This window comes from Tympanuchus pallidicinctus, unplaced genomic scaffold, assembly GCF_026119805.1.
Source record: "Tympanuchus pallidicinctus isolate F22 unplaced genomic scaffold, pur_lepc_1.0 scaffold16, whole genome shotgun sequence".
In the NCBI taxonomy this organism is placed as follows: Eukaryota; Metazoa; Chordata; class Aves; order Galliformes; family Phasianidae; genus Tympanuchus; species Tympanuchus pallidicinctus.
In genome coordinates, this window is record NW_026294679.1 from 24434026 (window position 1) to 24452875 (window position 18850).

At 44.2% G+C, this 18850-nt stretch overlaps 2 protein-coding genes across 3 annotated transcripts; both read right to left on the reverse strand.

Annotated features, from left to right (window-relative positions):
• Positions 1-89: 89 nt before the first annotated feature.
• On the reverse strand, positions 90-11881 carry VPS26A (VPS26 retromer complex component A). Of its 2 annotated transcripts, XM_052678049.1 has the most exons (9): positions 11772-11881; positions 9144-9293; positions 7347-7419; positions 6081-6237; positions 5790-5954; positions 5019-5125; positions 3895-3963; positions 2958-3100; positions 90-1810 (listed from the first exon to the last, which is right to left on the reverse strand). In XM_052678049.1, the coding sequence occupies exons 1-9, from the start codon at positions 11772-11774 to the stop codon at positions 1697-1699; spliced, it is 981 nt and encodes a 326-aa protein (XP_052534009.1). In that variant the 5' UTR covers positions 11775-11881; the 3' UTR covers positions 90-1696. The 2 variants fall into 2 exon arrangements, with proteins under 2 accessions (XP_052534009.1, XP_052534010.1); XM_052678050.1 differs by lacking the exon at positions 11772-11881 and having other exon boundaries at positions 9197-9293.
• A 183-nt stretch (positions 11882-12064) lies between these two features.
• Positions 12065-13850, reverse strand: SRGN (serglycin). Its single transcript, XM_052678061.1, has 3 exons — positions 13688-13850; positions 12408-12555; positions 12065-12322 (listed from the first exon to the last, which is right to left on the reverse strand). The coding sequence occupies exons 1-3, from the start codon at positions 13764-13766 to the stop codon at positions 12130-12132; spliced, it is 420 nt and encodes a 139-aa protein (XP_052534021.1). The 5' UTR covers positions 13767-13850; the 3' UTR covers positions 12065-12129.
• Between the last annotated feature and the right edge of the window lie 5000 nt (positions 13851-18850).

The window sequence follows — 18850 nt, forward strand, 5'->3', positions numbered from 1 at the left end:
AAACCTGCAAAATTAAAACTCATGTTACCGCAAAGGCAGAGCTGGAAGCAGTTTAAGCAACCCCCCCGCGAACAAAGACAAGGCAGTGCTTAGTGAGAATACAGCTGTTTTAATAAGTCAAATAGCAGCTCAGTACGTTTCTCATTTATTATACATGGTTGCACGATCTGAGGCTGGTTAAATACAATCAGTTTCAAAATATCTAAGAATAATTTTCAGATTACAACATGCAAGTGACCATGAAAATATTTGGCTTTTTGTTTTTTACTTTAAATTTCTGAACAGGCACTTACATGAGGGAGTTAAATTTGCTTTCTTCCGAAGATACCCACACGAAGAGAAGTATCCTAGCATGTAGTACACAGAGTCTTTGTCTGCTTTATCAAAGTGCCACAGTAATAAAACAGTTCTTACAGAAATGTAATTCAATTATTTGCTTACTCATAAAGTAAGGTTACCAATGACACTTGCACTGAAGTCAAGAAGCCTTGGTTGAAAGGCCAAGTGAACTACGAGCGCAAGTAGCCTCCCACACAGCAGGCCTTGCGTTGTGCCCAAGCCCCATGTCTGCAAGCAGACTGCACACTCACAGGGAGTAGATGAAGGCTAACCTGTTTAAGCTATTTCTTCAAACACTAAATGCATACGAGATGATCAAGACAAACAATCTGCTGTGCTAGACAAGTGTCCGGTCACTCTGGAGCTTGCCTAGCTTCACAGTACCTTCATAGAAGAGCATATAAAGCACATTTACCATCCTCACAGGCCTAGACAGATGAGGAAGAGGATCTCCTCTGAGGGTATTCTGCCACTCTTACCAGGACAGTGAGGAAACAGATCATGAAGGAAGTGGAAACAAAAAAGCACAAGGACCCGAATAACTGTGTATTTGCAACATCAATGTTACCAGTGTTTAGAATCATTTTGATACTTTACCCACTCACCAGCTGAAAGTGAAGTCATGAGAACTTACCCAAAGCCATTACTTACTGGGCAATGAACCCTCAAAAGTCGGAGGTGACTCAAGTGAAAGGCTTAAGAGAGGAATGACAAAATGAGAACTGGGGGAAGGGAGGGCAAAGACGTTTACTAACATTCTTTGCTATTGAAATTCAAAGCTTCTTAGAAACCTTGATAAGGTGTCTGAAGGCTCCAGTTATAGTGCATATACATGCAGCTACAGTTAAACCCCTGTCTAATACAGCAATTAGAAATCTTAGGACAAGTCCACAAACCTTGATTTTTAGTGTGATTTAGTTATTTGTCTTACTGCCATTTCAAATCAAAACAAATGCAAATAAGCAACATTGGAGAAAGACATGCAATAAACCAATATGAAAAAGGAAATGCTTTTATCTACACCATGACCAGAAAAACCAAATACACCGGCCTACCATGCATGGAAATAACTAGATTTAAGCTTATGCATATCCAAGTGCATATAACATTGTCAAATAAAAGTAAATATGCAGTACAAAATAGCTTAAGAAAGTTCCAGTGTTTGAGAAAGCACTTTATTTTAAAGGTATATACATACTTGAATGTTTTAACTGAAGAACGTTTTAGTAGTATGGTAAACGCAGCACTGTAAGATGAAGGAAGACGGTTGTAATGGGAATTTTGACCTTCTTTTCCCACAGGCTGCTGTCATCTTTAACCTGCTGAAGCACTGCAAAGTTTTTCACCATATACCAGTTCACATTTCAGGCTGCTCAGCAGATGCTTGTGATTCCGGAGATTCAAACCGCTGGTGAAAGTTTGTTCGCTGTTTCCTCAGCTTCTCAGGCGCTTTTCTCCATAGAATTATTTCCTATTTGAGGACACAAACACTTATGAAACAACTATTTACCACGAAGCCAGTAGCACCATTAGACATTTATAGGCAGAATGGGTAAAGGCTTTTGGAAAAAAACTCTGCATCCTATTATTTTCCATATGCACTGTACTGTTGTTACCAGAAAGACACCACAAATCATTCAGTTTACCTATTTAGCGGCAGCCCAAATACACATTTATCAATACAAAGAAGTCAACCTTTCCTTCACAATCCTACTGCTCACTGATGGTATTAGAAAAATCCCCCTAATTCTTTCAAATTCAAAGTCCATAATAGAAACTGTATGCTCCAGTTACCTTCCATTTTCTAGAGTCATATCACCTTGTCTATCTTTTGGAAGGAAGATTCTGACAGACTTTGCCATAGCTTACATAGCTTCATGCCAACGACCCTTTCCACTATTCCCTTCCCTATTATGTCCTTACAGTTTTCAGTCAAACGTCTTGCTCTTACTACAGTTTTGTAGCTTCGAACCTAGGAAAATGCTGGGAATAGAAATTATCTGCAGGAGTTACAAAAACCAAGCAAGCAAATGCATCAGTAGCTCATTTTAATCACATAATCTTGATATTCCAAGTACAGTTATTTTATGGCACTTAGCATGTGTATAATCAATTAATATACTGATGCTATAATTAAGAAATACACAGGAAAGTTAGGCTAAACAGGTTATCATGCTAAAGAAGAATGGAAAGCTTACTCTTGTCCTGGGCTCACTGAGAAGACTCCAAGAGGAGTGATCTCCAAAAGAGATCTTTCCCCAGTGGTGGTCAGCTCTTAAATGGGTCTAGAAGAGGTGGAACCAGGCTAAACTCCTTCCAATAGCACAGAATTGCCTACACCTGTGTTCCCAGGGCTGACTCATTGCTCATCTCAGGTGGTCAATCAGAGGTTCAGGCCGTGATTCAGCACTTCCCATGCAGCATTCTAGCTTTCTATCCTTACTGTCAGTTATCTTCACTATTCTGCAAGCTAGGATATTCTGTACATCTTTCAATACATTCAACCACAGAATTATTTACACCATACATGAACCACAGTAGGCTTCTAATATGTTGAACATTCAAAGCAGCATGCAAAACGCTCCAGAATTCTGCAACAAGATCCACCTGGACCATACCTGCTGTTTGAAGTATCGTCTGTCTTCTTCATCCACAAGCACTAGATTTAAGAAGTACCTCACTGAAAATTTCTTGTTGACATCTCTCATTGTAGGGGTTGGGTCATAGCCTGCTAAGAATAGTCTTATAGGAATCGATTCACCTTAAAGAGGAAAGTTTCAATTAGTTCCTGACAACCAGATAACATTAACAGCTTTATTATCTATGCAAAATAAGAGCATCTTCCGAAGCACTGTGCCTTTTCTTTTCACAGAAAGGAACAGACTTCCAGTATCCAAGGCAACAGCCCTCTCACCACCAACTTGCACTTCTCATTAGGTTTGATAGGTTAAGGTTTTTCTACTTATCACCAGCACCAGCTCCCACAAATAGTAGTAAGTAGGAGTCTAGATTAAGATTTAATCATCATGCTTAGACAGCACCTAAGTTACACCAGCTTTTGCTACCAAAGCACCTTTATACTACTGCTGCTGCCTAAGGCATCTACGAGCTGAGCCTTGAAGTCAGCAGCAAGTGTTCAGAGATAGAATGTTTGGTTTAAAAAAAAATAATAAAACATACATACACAGAGCTAAGTGTGAAATCAAAGGTACAAGTCAAAACACTTGATGACCTTAAGAGATCTTTTTCAGCCTAAATTATTCTGCGATTCTGTAAAGCTGCATCTTGAACTCTCAACAGCTGATCTGCATCATGCAGTCAAGCTTGAATCAAAGTGCTACATTGATGAGACACAACATTTTCAATGCTAAATAAACGTAAGGAATTTCACTGAGACCCTGGAAGTTCTTAAGTCAATGAAAACATCAGTTTTAAATAAGAAAGAAGCTTCTCCAAAGAAGCTTACACAAGCCACTTTCCTCCTGATTTATTTTCTTTAAAGTACAATTGTAACTGAGAATGCTTACTCTTCAAAATAGTTTCACAAGTATTTACCTTTAACTGGTGCGCCATCCATTATTTCATACTTGGCAATTGTTTCAGTCTCTGTTGTTGTACTGGGTCCTGGCAAAACAAGTTTCACTGAGAACATGCTTTAGTTTTACAACTTTGTAGGTAAATAGATTTATCACAGCAATTTCTGCTCTGCAGCACTGGAGTTACCTTTTTTTTTTTTTTTTTTTTTTTTTTTTTTTTTTTTGCCTTCTATCATTTTTCAGTCACACATAATTAAAGCAAGCAAAACCATCTCCCAGACTGAATAACTGCTTCTTACTATCTCCTTCCAGCACTGACACAGTAGCTCTGGCTACAGCCTCTTCAAGGAGGCCCTCAGTACACAGGCTTAGATAAGGGACAAGTATGCAGGGTAAGATTTGTGAAACTTCTCCGTTCAGAGGCCAACACTAGCAACTGATACTGGTAGGCAGTGGTCAGACTAAAAACCCGAAAGGTCTTCAGTCAGCACAAGAGCCACTGTTCTCCAACACCTAAGATGAAGCACCAGCTAGGTTAGTGACAAAAGAAAGAAAGCACAACTACCTGCCATTCCTCTACTGCTACAGAGGCAGGTTCTCCACACAAGCAACTCACTAAGGCCCCAGCCACTTGGCAAGCAAGTCATAAGCCACCTCTTACTGCCTTCCCAGTGCCAGCAGTATGCAAGCCCAGTCTGCAATAATCAGACTACTCCTCCTTAAAAACCTCTTGATATTTTCCATCATATCTCATTTAGGCTAATAGAAGATTATATATTTTTACATAGAAGAGAGATTTCATGCCACCAGCTTATCACTGCAGATACAAAGTCTTCAAGATGCATTTTATTCTTTTTCCTTTGTTCACTATCAAATCAAGACTGCTTAAGCTCTTACGTATTTCTGCACGAGCTCCATTTACATTGGTTCAAGTCTGTAGAGCCAGCCCAACACTCATAAGGTCTGTGGCATGGCTCTAGGGTTAGTTTGCACAATATGCAAGTGGCAGTCAAACACCAGTGAGAAACAAGCAGGCTGAGCATCAGTTCAGCCAAAGCTGCAACTATTGACTTCATTCTCCAAGTATGCACAAGGCTCAATTGGCATACAAGTTGTCATCATCTCTTTTGGATTTTTTCTTACCAATTCCAGTAATCTCCTTTTTGATCAGCTGCAACTCCATGTGCTGAATTTTTATTCTCACTAAGAGGAAATAAATTTTTCCAACAATCACATCCTTTAAGTGATACCTTTAAAAGAAACAAACAGGGGTTTTCATTAAAGAACAAGCATTCCTTTTAAATCTTCTCCAAAATAAGTTACATAGGCAGTTACCTTACCCACCTCTTACTCAGATGTAACTTCTCCACCAAGTTAAGCATCTCAACCAGACCAGTGTAATTAGCACCTTTCCATCACTGCAGTACCAGTAAAGGAAGTACTGCAGTTTTATTAAAAAAAAAAAAAAAAAAAGCCCACAAGTATCTGCATTGACCTTCCCATTAGTACTGAAGGCAGAACAGACAAGGATTCCTCATAGAAGGCCATCATAATTAGTAAGCAAACAGCTCAATACAGTAGTCATTAAAAGCACTGCTTTAAATTTCAAGTCTGTAGAAGCCAGGTTCTTCATCAAGTAGAATCATAGATGGCCTGGGTTGAAAAGGACCTCAAAGATTACTTGGTTTCAACCCCTTGCAACAGGCAGGGTCACCAACCACCAAACTAGGCTGCCCAGAGCCACATCCAGCCTGGCCTTGAATGCCTCCAGGCATGGGGCATCCACAACCTCCTTGGGCAACCTGTCCCAGTGTGTCACCACCTCTGAGTGGAAAAACTTCCTCCTAAGTATTTTTTTCCTACTTTTCTCTTCCAAGGCATTTATTAGCACATTTCAATCTAAGTCACACTTACTTTGATTTATTGTATTCAAATTCTATATGAAGACAGTCTTCAATGCCTACTTCCATTTTAATGGAGTTGTTTACATCTGGGTACGTAGCAAGCTGATGAACAATCAGATCGTATTCTTTCACTATGTCTGACAGCCGTCTCACTATTGTCACTTTTAGAAAATACCTAGGAAGAAAGCCACAGTTAGCCAGAATTATCCAGCACTGGGGAGAAGAGGGACAACACAATTTCTAAATCATGGAATACCCTGTAGGGTAGGAGGGGAAAAAAAAAATCCTAACAGATACAAACCTCAGTCTGACATTGGCACCAATGTAGGATTCATATGGCTTCTCAACCTGCATGAATTCAAAGTCGTAGCTTCTGCTCTGGGTCAGCTCTCCAGGTAAGGCGAGTTCCTTCACTAAGTTGACAAATTCATGTGTATTGCTCTTGTCATTGAAGAGCTCTACAGTTGAGGAAGATAAAGTAGAGCAGGTTTCAGTGGGTTTTTTTTGTTTGTTTGTTTGTTTTAAAACCAAAAACAATACATACAATAAATCAAAACATTGACTGCAATTATTATTCATCCCTAGACCTATGTCATGCGATTCCCACTGAGATTAAAAAAAAAAAAAAAGCTACACCCTACTGTTAAAAAAGAAACCACTTTATTTATATAAAAAACAAGCTTCGCCACAGTTACCTACTGAAAATATCAGGTAAGCAGCAGCAGCAGAAATGAGGTTTGGAGGTTTTTTCCTCTTTCTTCAGGTGTTTTGTTTTTTATTGTTTGGTTTTTTTTTTTTTAAACAGATGGCAGCATTCCAGAAGAGAATAATTTGCAAATAATTTCACAGTTCATTACAGCCAATTTGATAGAAGCGTGTGTCACGAGTAACCACTTATTTTCTAATACAGGCACAAAGAAAGGTGTGCTTTGCTGGCTATCACAAAACCTTGTATCATTTCAACAGTTATTTACTGTATCAGTCAGAAAAGCACACAGAAGAGCAGGCTTGAAATGTATTCGTAACACGTAGCTGGAGCTGATCTCCAAGAAGTGCAGTCACACTACTGGGGAAGTTTTCTGTATTAGTTTTCTGTATTATAAAATAATCTGTATTTCTGTATTCCTGTATCAAAACTTGAAGGAAATGTGGAAAAGTAAAAAAGCAAAACAAACAAACAACAACAAAAAAAAAACCCCACACAACAGTAGCTGAAGTCACCTCTGCATAACATCTTGAGAATTTCTGAATTGTAGCATAAGAAAAAGATCCAGCACTGTGGCTCCAAGTTTTGAGAAGTCTCTTGTGGTTCTTCAGAAAATTCTCAGCCTGTCTGAGACAGAATACTTGCCATCCCAGTTCTCCCTCACACATCATCCATGATTTTCTGACTAACACATATCAGTACATCATTTCTGTTAAAAAGGGTAGAATATCATCTTCCTTTGGTACTCGTCAGCCACTGACCTGACAGGGTTGCAACAGATGAGCCAAACTGCTGCAGCCACATATGCAAAGTTCCATAAACCACACCTACCCAACATCCTCTTCATAGCTCAAAACTCACCAATTTGTCCTACAAATTCAATTCTAATTCCTTGGTGCTCTAATCTCTTGCCATGCTGCTTAGAGACATTCACCTACAAAGACAAAAAAAAAAAAAAAAAGCAAGAGTGAAAAGTTTAACTTTTAACTTAATACATGGCCTTAGTAATACATGGTTTTACTTAATACATGGTCTTAGAAAAAACAAAAATATATTACTACAAGCCTGTGAAAACTGCAATATCTTCTCAATAGCTTGAACCTGAGCTTGAATCAAATCAAATGGTTGATTTTAAAATTAATCACTACCTAATGTCCTACCGAAGCCCCTAAGAAAAATCTAACCATCTGCAAGACTGAACTTAGATAGACCTGAAACATTTGTGTCTCACAATTTAGTACCCAAGCCAGAGTTTGTGTTCATCTAAGCTTGCCGTGACATCCTGGCCATCTTTGAAGGTAGAGAGCTTCAAAACATCTTCCAACAATCACATTTGGGAGTCCAAAAAAGAACTGATTTAATTTTTTCAAGTCAAGTGCACTTGAGCCTCTTCCTCAGCAGAAAGTCAATGCAAAAGCAAGAAATGACAACATCTGCTACCAAGATTTTTGAATTTGATTTTCATAAACAGTCCTCAGCCTCACAAAAACAGACTCTATAATGTTACTTCCCATGGGTATAAAGCATATGCAAAGTTCCCTCACTAGACAGCTATTACTAGAGAAATTCCTGTATCTTAAAATCCAATGCATTGCTGATATCTGAGTAGAAAGCAAACTAAGTGAATGATTAATCACCGTGGTGAAAAGAAGGGAAGAGGCAATAAACTACTGCTCTTCCAAGCCTTCTGATCCCACTGTGCCTGTGGATGTCAGGGCATCTCAGGCACCTCTCAGGAGCTGCTGATCAAAGCAACAAGTCATCAGGCCAGTGAACATACAAACGTTAGTTCCCTCCGTTTCCTGAGTTTGAGGGCTGTGTTATGAGAGTTTCACTTCTGTTTAAGGATCTGTTAAGGATCTGTTTAAGGATCTTTGTAGAGAACCAAGATCTTAACATGGAAAGGCAACATAAGAGCAGGAAGGTGCTTAGTAACAGTATTTAGTACATATTAGAAGTACATATTTAGAAGTCAGTCTCAGAAACCAATACTTAGGCTTCTTGGAAGAAAAGCAAATCCTAACTATTCAGAGAATGAGAATGCTCTAGTAATACAAGAATGATAGCAAGAATTCCCTGGGTCTGATACTGAAAGATGAGGAATCCCTCTGGCAATCCCTGTTTCATCTCTCACCTGACAATCCTCATCCCCACCAAGAAAAACTCTTGTTGACTCAACAGCCAGCTGAACTTAACACACTGGTCTCCTGATGCAGTTCCAGAAACCACTTCGGGGCATGAAACATAAGGCTTAGCTTCAGGGGATGCAAAGTACATTGGCTGCATCAGCCAAAAATTACTCATACGCACATGGAGTTGTGGATTTTGGAGTTCAAAGGGAAGAAAGGGGGGCAGATACAGTTTGGAATAGTTTTCTTGTCAGAAGGAAAGACAGGATTGCACGTGGTCACACGAGCAGCTAATTCACAAAGTCAAGATGACTGGAAAAGATTATCAGAAACAACAAACTATTGAAAGGGCTCAGATTTCCCAGTTGCCTGAATAACTATGGTTAAGAAGATCAGATAAAAGAAGATAGTGTTTTCTCTTTGAATAACTGCCTAACCCAAAAGGGCGGCTCTTGCTTATGTGTTTTCTTTTGATTTTCTACATGCATTACCATCAGCATCAGTAAAGTAATTAATAGCAAAAAGTTACCTTTCCTGAAACAGATTCACCATCATAGAAGAGAAAATGCTTTTCTACTTTACCATCTTCTGTTTTCATTTCTGCTGTTTTCCGTGTTTCTGCATCATTAAGAATAACATCAATCTCACAAACGGGACCGAAGAAGCCTCCAAGAAAACTCTGCAATAAAGAATTCTGAAGTTACTTCCCAGTGGACACTCCACTTTAAATGTGGTATTTACCTGCAGCTGTGCCCCACACGTGGGAAAAACACTTGTGCTTCCATGAAGTTACAAAGCCATTCTGTACTCAAGACCCAAAATTTAGCAGTGATGGACAGTTGTTCACCTAGCAAGTAATTGCAATCGGGTCAGTTTCTAAACATATTTAGAGCACAGATTTCACTTTCAAAAAAGTAATCTCTTTAAAAATCACTTCTAAAAAAAACAAAATAATAATCGTGTTAACAAGTTTATTCTGCCTCATTTGGGATTTGGGACAGCGCGTAGTTTTCAGCATGGTTTGTACCCATTGAAACTCACTGCATAAACAGCAGTAACAGATGACCAGAAGTAGGAGGGGTAATGGAGCAAAGCAAGGTGAAAACAAGCAGCTAAATGGGGATCTAACAGAATACAGGAAGCAATCCCCTGATTAGAAAAAAGTTGAATGAAGAACTTTTATTTGCTGCCCCCTCCTGTGCTTTGTCATTCACTTAGGAATGAACGAGAGCATCAACAGGTACAGAAGACAGCAGCTTTTCATACGATCTACCTCAGCTGTGCCACTCTGCTATCAGATACAGCAGATGTTTCTGCTTACCTGTAACACTGCTCCAGACGCTGATATACTGCAACATTAAATGTTTGTCCTCACCTTACAACAGCACTCCCGAGGCACAAACTTTTGACTATTATCAAACAACCCTCACTCTTTGACCTTGCTCAAACATCTCTCACAACAAACTGCAAACTGCAAACTGGGTAGCTGTTCTATGAAGCTCAGTAAGGTCCATACTAAGTCCTGCATTTTTTTCTTAAGAACCAGGCACTAATCTGCTTTGATGTACATTATGGTAATTCGGGGCAATATTTTTTTTTCTATTTGTTAAGCACTTGTTTGTTTGTTTTTAGAAGCTACACTCAGTTCTGGATAAGAGCATCCACTTCAGCCGTACAAACACAGAATATGTGAAATCATAATTCTTGCCTCATTAGTTGCACAGGAACACATCCAAAACCTGAGATCCTGAAGTAGGACTGAAAACAAAATAATCTACAAGAGCGTACAAAATAAATGCAACTGCCCAGCAATAGGAATGCTGAGCAACTTGCTGTAAGACATGGTGCAATTCGAAGCTGTAAAACAGCCATTTGCACACATCTAAAGCAGCTCTGTATTAGCTCAGAAAGCAAGTGGCCCTAGTTCCAGCCACACAGCTACAAGGCTTCACTTACAGATCCTATGTACATCTCTTCCATGTTCTCAGAGGAAAGCAAAAGCAGACAAGCGGGTAGGTGGTCAAACCGAAGGCTGAACAGACCTCTGAGTGCCTGCCAACCACATGCAGGTGCATTCACTGCTGCAACAAGAACAGAGGCTTTGGGGTTTTACTGCTGTGTTTTTTGTTTTTTGTTTTTTTTAAAGTAACTGCTCACTAGAATTGCTCTGAGTTTGGCTCCCGCAAAAGGGGGATGCAGAAAAAAAAAAAAAAAAACACCACAAGATTTCGGATTTTTAGGTTATTTTAAACTGTCACACGAGTTATTTTGGCATAGTCACCTCTCTTATCTTCAGTTTTGTATTTGTTTTCCAGGTTAGCTCGTGTTTGCACCCCCTCCCAGACCATGCAAGAAAGCACATTACCTCCAGGTGAGCATTACACAGGGTGGTCACACAGCACTTTCCACCCCGGGAAGGTGCACCGTGGCTTGGAGCAGCCAGCCCTAGCCCTGTATCACACCCCTGCCCAGCACACCATTCTCACGCTCCAGCTACACCCTCAGAAATAAGCTGCGATGTCAGCCGGGAGGACGTGAGCATATGGAGCAGAGAACGCAGCAGTCGCCAGCTTCTCCAGTTGCCAGCAGATACTGCTGCAGGGAAACGATGCGAGACAAGACGCCTTATTTTGAGAACCCACGCCGCGTCTTACTGCGCTCCAGCTTCATAAAAGCAGAACCGGGCTCAGAAACCAAACGCTACGGCGCGTTCCAGCCCTCGTGCAGGAGGTGGGGATGCTGCCGCACGCGGGCTGGAAGCACGGCACGGCGTCGCAGGCGGCGCGGCGTCGCACCGAAGGCCAGCCGTGGCGGCTTCGCCATGAGCCCTCGGTAAGAAGGGGAACGCGCGCACGGTGAGGCTCGGGCAGCCCCACGCTGAAGCCGGCTGCGGCCCGTTACTTCCCGCCGCCGCCGACCCCGCCCGCAGGCCACGCGCCGCCCGCTCCTGCCGTCGGGGCGCAGCCCGGGGCCGGCCGTGTGGCGGCGGCGGCTCGGCACTCGCCGCAGGCCGGGGAAGGGCCGTCCGGGCGGCTCTCCTCACACGCGGCCACAGGTGGGCGGCGACGCACCGTCCGGACCGGGCGGCCGCCTCAGGCCTCGGCCCCGCGCGGCACTGCCGTCGGTAAGTAACGGCCGCCGCCCCGCCCCCACTCACCATGGTCGGTGCCCTCCGCCGCCGCCGCGCGCCACCAGCAGCCGGCCCGCGCCCCTGTCATGTGACGCTCCGGGCGGCCGCGCCACGCCCACCCCCGCGGCACGTGACCGCCCCTCCCCTCAGCGCCCCGTGGCCGGAGGGGCGGTGGCGGCGCGTGCGCGGCGGAGGGCAGGGGTGGAGTGGAGCTGCGTCGTTGTTGAGGTGCGGCGCTTGTCGCCCCCCGAACTCGTACTTCGTAGCAAAACGACCGAAGGTCGAGCTCGAATAAAGATAGTGCACAAAAGCCACGAGGGTTGTAAGACAGCGGTTTTATTGAGCAGGGGATGGGTCGGGGACCGTCCGTCACGGCGCCGAGGCGCTACGGCAGCAGGGCCTCCTCCTGCAGCCGCTGCCCCAGCCCCGCCGGCAGATCTGGGCGGCGTGAGGACCGGATGGCGGGAACGGCCTCAGCTCCCGAGCCCGAGCCCGGCTCCAGCGCCGGCTCCCAGCCCGAGCCCGACTGCTCCTCGGAGAGCGGGAAGATGTCGCCCAGCTCCTGGTAACTCTTCATCCTGAAACACCGGAGCCGTCACAAACGCTGCTTCCCTCTCTCGCCTGCCGCATGCCCCGAGCCCACCCGCGAATCCCCGCGCTTACAGGGCAGGGTTGGCCAGGGGCGGCAGGATCCTGTTGGCCGCGTCGTCGGGCAGCTGGAACCGGGACCCCATCTCCTCCACGCAGTTGGGGGACCAGGCGTCGGGCCGGCACCGCACCCGCTTGTAGCGCGCCCTGTGCGCGGGGGCACCTGGTGGGAGTAGCCCGCGTCACTCCGCAGCTGAGCAAGGCTCCAAGGCTCGCCGAGCTGCTGCCTCGGCTCGGTGCTGACAGACCCAAAGGACCGAAGCAACGATCCTTCCTTTCAGCCTCGTTTAATTAACTTGTTCTTAACCCCCCTGGCACGCTGTCCTCCTTTTGGCGCTTTATCTAATTTTTCTTGGGAATGTCTGCCTGTAATTATGGCTCTATTGCCTTATGTATTGCTGTATGGTGCTAGGTGACTTTCACCATCCTACTACACTTTTCTGCAAAAGACAAAAAATCTCTCAGGAAGGATTTCCTGTTGCTTTCACAGCATATTCCCTTTTTTATTTACCTTCCTTAGAACCTTATTAAGAAGACTATTGTTTTGTAATAACAGAAGAAACAACTGTGGCCGAGTACTTTGCACATAAGCATTACAGAACTGAGGCTACAGACAACGTCTCAAAGACCATACTCAGAATAGAAACAGCAGTAGGTGTCTAATGGAAGCCTCTCACTGTCTTAACCTTGGTTTGATGGAGAATTATCCTACATATGCTTGCTAAGTGTTTCTCTCTTGCAAGAAATGACTCCATAGGACACTTGTCGTCATGAATCAACATTTCCTTTTCGTTGTTTAGTGCTGCGTGTTGCAATACTTTCTGTACCCAATAAACTGTACAGTTTCCTCATACTTATACACAATTTCCTCTCCTCCCCCCCAAAGCAGACCGGAGACCAGAGTAGTTATGACATGGGGACTGCAACAGGCTTAATTTGTAACTGCATAACGGAATAGCAGGGCAAAACCAGACCTCTAAGGGAGGGCTGGATAAATATATACATTGGTATACACATTTGAGATGTGTGTGTACATAGAGTAGTTTACTTGATAAGGTCTTCTTCTCATACGGGCCAGGTGAGAGGCACAGAAATATTTCATTTGCAAAAGGTATCTTATCTTCCCACTCCCCCTCCAGAAAACAGAACTCTAGCAAAGCAGGCTTCCTAAGCAGACCTCATTCCTCCTAGAAGGTCAATTGCAATATTCTCCTTTAAATTTGGAGGCTGCCTCCTCAGCCCACACTGCCTAGCACAGAAAGAGTATTGCAGAGAGAACAACCGCTCGGTGTTACCTTGCACTGTGCATCCCACAAAGAGGATTACACAAACAGCCAGGAAAATCCTCCTGCTACATCTGACCGGGAGCTGCATGTTGGCCGGCGCTCCTCCGCTCCCTGCCAGCCTCCACCACGGCCTCGCGCTTCAGAAACACGGCAGGGCAAGGAAACCGACTTTTAGACAAGGTTTCCAAAACCTCAAACCCAACCCATAACCTGCGTCACCATTTCCTGATTGACTGAAGTGAGACATCTGCGGAAAAGCCCAGTGCTCCAGCCCCTCAGTCTCCCACCCAGCACGGAAATCTCCACTCTGGTGCTGGCTGTGCGGAGAAGCAAACCCAAGGCAAACCCTGCAGGCACACATCTCTGCCCACTGCTCTTTCCTCCAGCACATTGTGCTTTTGTGTTGGCAATTCAACCATCCAGGCTCGAGTTTAGCCAAGTTAGGCGCAAGACAGCTACGGCAGCAGCAGGCTTTTCTTAATCATCCTGCTTCCAGTGGGTTAACCAAGGAGTGATGCAGGGCCCAGCACCACGGCAGCCACAGCACCAAGGCCAGCATTGTCAGCCATGTGATGGAACACTTTTTTATGGCGGAAAGTCTACCGAGATCTTGGCGGTGCTTCTGGTGAGCAGTGACTTTGCCTGTGCCCATCTCGTGCTTCTGTGGATCCTCTGCTAGACAAGGGGCTGAGCATCCTTGCCATTTATTAGGTGTTTTCATGTTTTTTTCTCAACAGGGAAAAACAGGAGACTCCAAACACCACGTGGAGATCAACTTGCATGCAGCAGTTATTTGTAGTGACTTCTTCTCTACTTTGTATTTTTAGTATCAACTCTCTTGTTTTTTTCCTCTCTTTTATTTTTTTGTCAGGCTGTGTGCTCAGCAGCAAACAGCGATGTGGGTGCGGAAGTGGTCCGTGCTGTCACACCTCTGACTTTCCGTGGTCACAGTCCCCATGTGGGCAGAGGAACAGCACAGAGGCTGCACCATATCAGAACAATAACCTTGAAATGTGTCAATATACGGCTATCAGTGTTGAAAAGGGCGTTTTTTGCCACTGCTGTGCTGAAAACACTGCTGCTGCTTTCCCATCATGTGTAAAGCAGATTAAGAGCTTTGCATTTTTCCAAGGCATTAATTTGGGGGCAGGGAGAAGGAGGGGTCTGCTGCAGCTCTGGGCCTCCAGCTTCTCATGCAGACACCTGGGACTCCTCCTGAGATGACCAAAATGCCTGGAAGTAGTCCCTAAGCAGAGAACAAACATCTCAAGTGATGATCTGCTCCTTGGATATCTCTCAGGTCTGTTTTTATCTCCCAGTTTGCTTCCTGAATGTAACATTACCATGCTAGGACCATGTCCAGCATGGGAATATCTATCCTGCCATTGACAGTAGGGAATTTCACTCAGGAAAATTCCTTCTCAGCAGCTCCATGATATCCATGTGCAGGAGGGAAGGCATCAACCATGCAGACGGGGTCTCAATAAAGAAGTTCCTCTTTCATAACTGCTCAGAAATCAGACCGCAACTGCTGCCAGGTCCCTGTTCCCATGAGTCAGACTGTTATCTGCACACAGACATCGGTGTGCTCCTGCGGGTCTCTGCTCTGGGCATGGGCTGCTACAGACAGGCTGTGCGTGTGCTGATCAGCACTAAGGGGCAGGGGGAGATGAATGGCCAGAAAAGGGAAAAGAAAAGTCAGACAGTGAGCAAGGGTTGAGGAGAAAGCAAATACAGACTGCGTATAAGGAAAAGGTTTTACACTAAGGGTGGTGAGGCACTGCCACAGATTGCCCAGAGATGTGATGGGTGCCCCACTCCTGGAGACACCCAAGGCCAGGCTGGACAGAGCTCTGAGTTCTTGATGGAGCTGAAAGACTCTGATCGTTGCAGGACAGTTGGAGCAGATGGCCTTTAACAGTCCCTTCTAACTGAAACAATTCTATATTCCATGAAAGGCAGCAGAGCGGAACATAAGGAATGCATCTTTTTTCCCATCTTGTTCTTCAGGATGGAAGGAGAGATTTCTTCCTGTTGCCATGGTGGGATCTGGAGCAAATAGCAAAGAGCTGATGAGCCCAGGAGGTAGATTTGGGTCACTGCAGGGGATTTCTGAGTCCAGGCTGGGGCTGGGATGGATCCTCAGCCCAGCACCTGAGATGCTGAGCATGGGACCCCTCCAGCACATGGCATCTCTGCCTCTCATGCTGTGCCTCTGGCCTCTGAGGGCAGTATCACAATCTGGCCCATGAAGATAAGATTCAGAACTCACAAGAAATCATTACAGCTCACGTGCATTGTGTAGAAATCTAACGTTTGCTGCCATCTAGATCACACAAAGGAACAGTTCTCTGTTTTTTTCCCATGATAGAGGTCAGAGATCATTGCTCAAAAGCCGCAACTGCATCAGCCCTGAGCACAGCTGATGGCCCACAGGAAGCTGCCAACGGCTTCTTCCCACCAGCAATTCTTGTCACCATAAAAGCTCTGAATGAGGGATGGACCCAACCCTGGGTCCCAAAAGCACACCTGGGAACTCCTGCTTCTTCTTCCCCATCCAGTCAGTCTGCTTACAGGAAGTCATTTCATTATTCCTTCTGTTCACCTCATATATTTCCACTGTGGATCTTTAGGCTCTCCAACGCAAGCACTCATAGTTCTCTCCCTCCATCACAATCACACAGAGTCACTCATCCAATTTGTCTTTGTTTAGGGGCAAATTATATTAACAGCTCTAACAGGGAAATGCTTGCATCACTGCTCAATGTCTCTTTTACAGCAACAAGAACACAGAGAATCTCACGTGCATACCAGATGCCAAAAACTCGAGCATTACATATTTGAAGCACTGCTACAAAGCTAATGAACTATTACTGCTGATCCAAACTCGCGCACTGCATTACTATCACTCACTTCTCTAGATAAATGCCCAACACCACAGACATGTTAGAGGGGGGAAAAAAAAGTGCTGTTTAGTATTCTTGTCTCTGAACTGTCTCCAGTGCATCACTTCCACCTTTGGCTGTAAAGACACCATCAGAAGACTTTGGAAAAGGGCAGGCAGGTAAATGGTTCTCATTAGGAAAACACAGACTGCCCCCAGGCCTGGCTGGAATGAGGAAGAGGTGCGCAGCATCAGCCAAACTGCAAAACGTGGAAGTGCCAGCAGGCACTTTGCAATAGTTACTAGGAAGCGCATAACGCACTTTTATAAGGAATTTTAAAATCAGCATTAGTCATTCCTGACGAGCTCTGAAGTAAGCTAAAATGTTGCAATTTAAGAAGAATAAGTTGACAAATGCTTCCAGCCACAAATTCATGCTCTTGATTTTAAGGCAGCAGTCTTTAGGTCGCTAACTGCAAGGCTCCAATGGACTTGGCCTCAGTGATGGCAGCCTCGTAGAACCTGCTTCACAGGACTGCTTCAGGGCATTCCACAATGAAAAGTTCCATGGAAAACACCGAAGTATCATTGACCACCTCAATCATTTATAATACACTCAAAAAGTAAAAACCCGGTTTCAGTGAGCAAAAGGAAAACCCCAAGCAAAACTGAAACGCTTAAAGGCGTGAGTAAAGCAGATCAGTCTGATATCTCACTGTCTGATACTCAGCTTTATCAGGCTCCTACAATGTTTCCGAGCACAGAGTTGTAGCAGCAATCATACCCAGTGCCAGCACTGCACTGGTACATCGAGGCATCTCCGCTCTGCAGATAGAGAAGGCAGCCATCTGCCTTGCCAAGATGTACGCCTGTGCCTTTGGCAACGTGGGGAACCCATTTTCCTGATGAGAAGTGGAAGTGAGGGGTCATTTCTCGCTTCCCCCTGGTATTTCAGGTGTAAGAGGGGAGAGCAGTGAAGGAGAGGGCCTTCTCCTGCTGCTCTCCTCAATGGAAAAAAGAGTTTCCTTCCATGGGGGGCTTGCAGAGAGAGCCAGAACAAGGCACCAATGTAATTATTCTCTTGGTCCTGAAACATTTCATCTGCCTGGATCAACCCTATTTATGCTACATAACACATTCAGAACAAAAGCTGAGAGCATTTCAGTTGTAACAAAACTGTTCTTAACCAAAGCACATTGCCTCTAGTGAGTACTATGCACTGCTTCAAGAGGATGCTGAGGTTGCAGCCTCTGTTTTGGAGATCTTACACTTGATATGTGTTTGGCACAAGTGTGGGTGTCTTGAAAACCTCACTGCTTTATGCTGGGTAAAGAAAAAATACTAGTAGAACAACAGTAAAGAATTTTCAGTGGTAAGATTTTTTTTCCAAGGTACAAAAAGGAATAAAAAATGCAGGTTAAATGGAGTTCACAGGAATGTAATCTTCACTTAATCTTTGAAATAAACGCCTGACCTCACACATACTTCACACAGTTAGAACTCAGCATTCCTGAAGGGAGCTTTGTTGCCTAATCCTACCTGCCCCTTCTTGCCCCACCTCCCTCCTTTTCTTTTCTTTTTGGAAACCTAAATACAAGATCTTAGTTCACTTTGTCAAATCATGTCACAAGCAGGAATTATTCAAAAGGTTTCCACGAAAAAGACATACCTTAAAAGTATCAGTGCAATAATGTGTTGCAGTGAGCACCTGCCATGATAGTCTCACCAATAAACCGCGTTCAGCCAGTGGCAGTCTTCACCTGCTGTAGGAGACGAAGAACTGACATTACTGGTTTCTGTCAGTCTGTATGTATTTAATACGTTTGAAATTTACTTACAGTGTACTGCAGTTTTTAAGAAACTGTGGGCTGTCTTACTATCATGCAAAGGGAAAAACCGAATTAAAGAACTGAGAGCGGAAACTTTTAAAGGCTGATCAAACATTTATTTAGGAAAATAAACATTCACACACACTTTCTCCCTTATTCTGCATGCATGCAAATAGGTGATCCAGTTCTGAGTACTGCCATCTCTCATTTCCAGGACCCATTCGTTGGCCTGTTTGTGATTAGCAGTCAGCTGGCCAGTTCTATTGAGGATTCTGCAAACTAGAGATCTTGACCACATATACAAGATGTACTTTCTCGCTTGCGTATGCTCCTCCTTTGCTCTCCCTCCTACCTTTTTTTCTTGTTTCCCCCCTCCGCCCCCCATAAGAAACCAGTTCTTACACTTGCAGCTCCAACCAACACAAGGAGCCACTAATGGCTTCTCAGGCCTTTACGTGT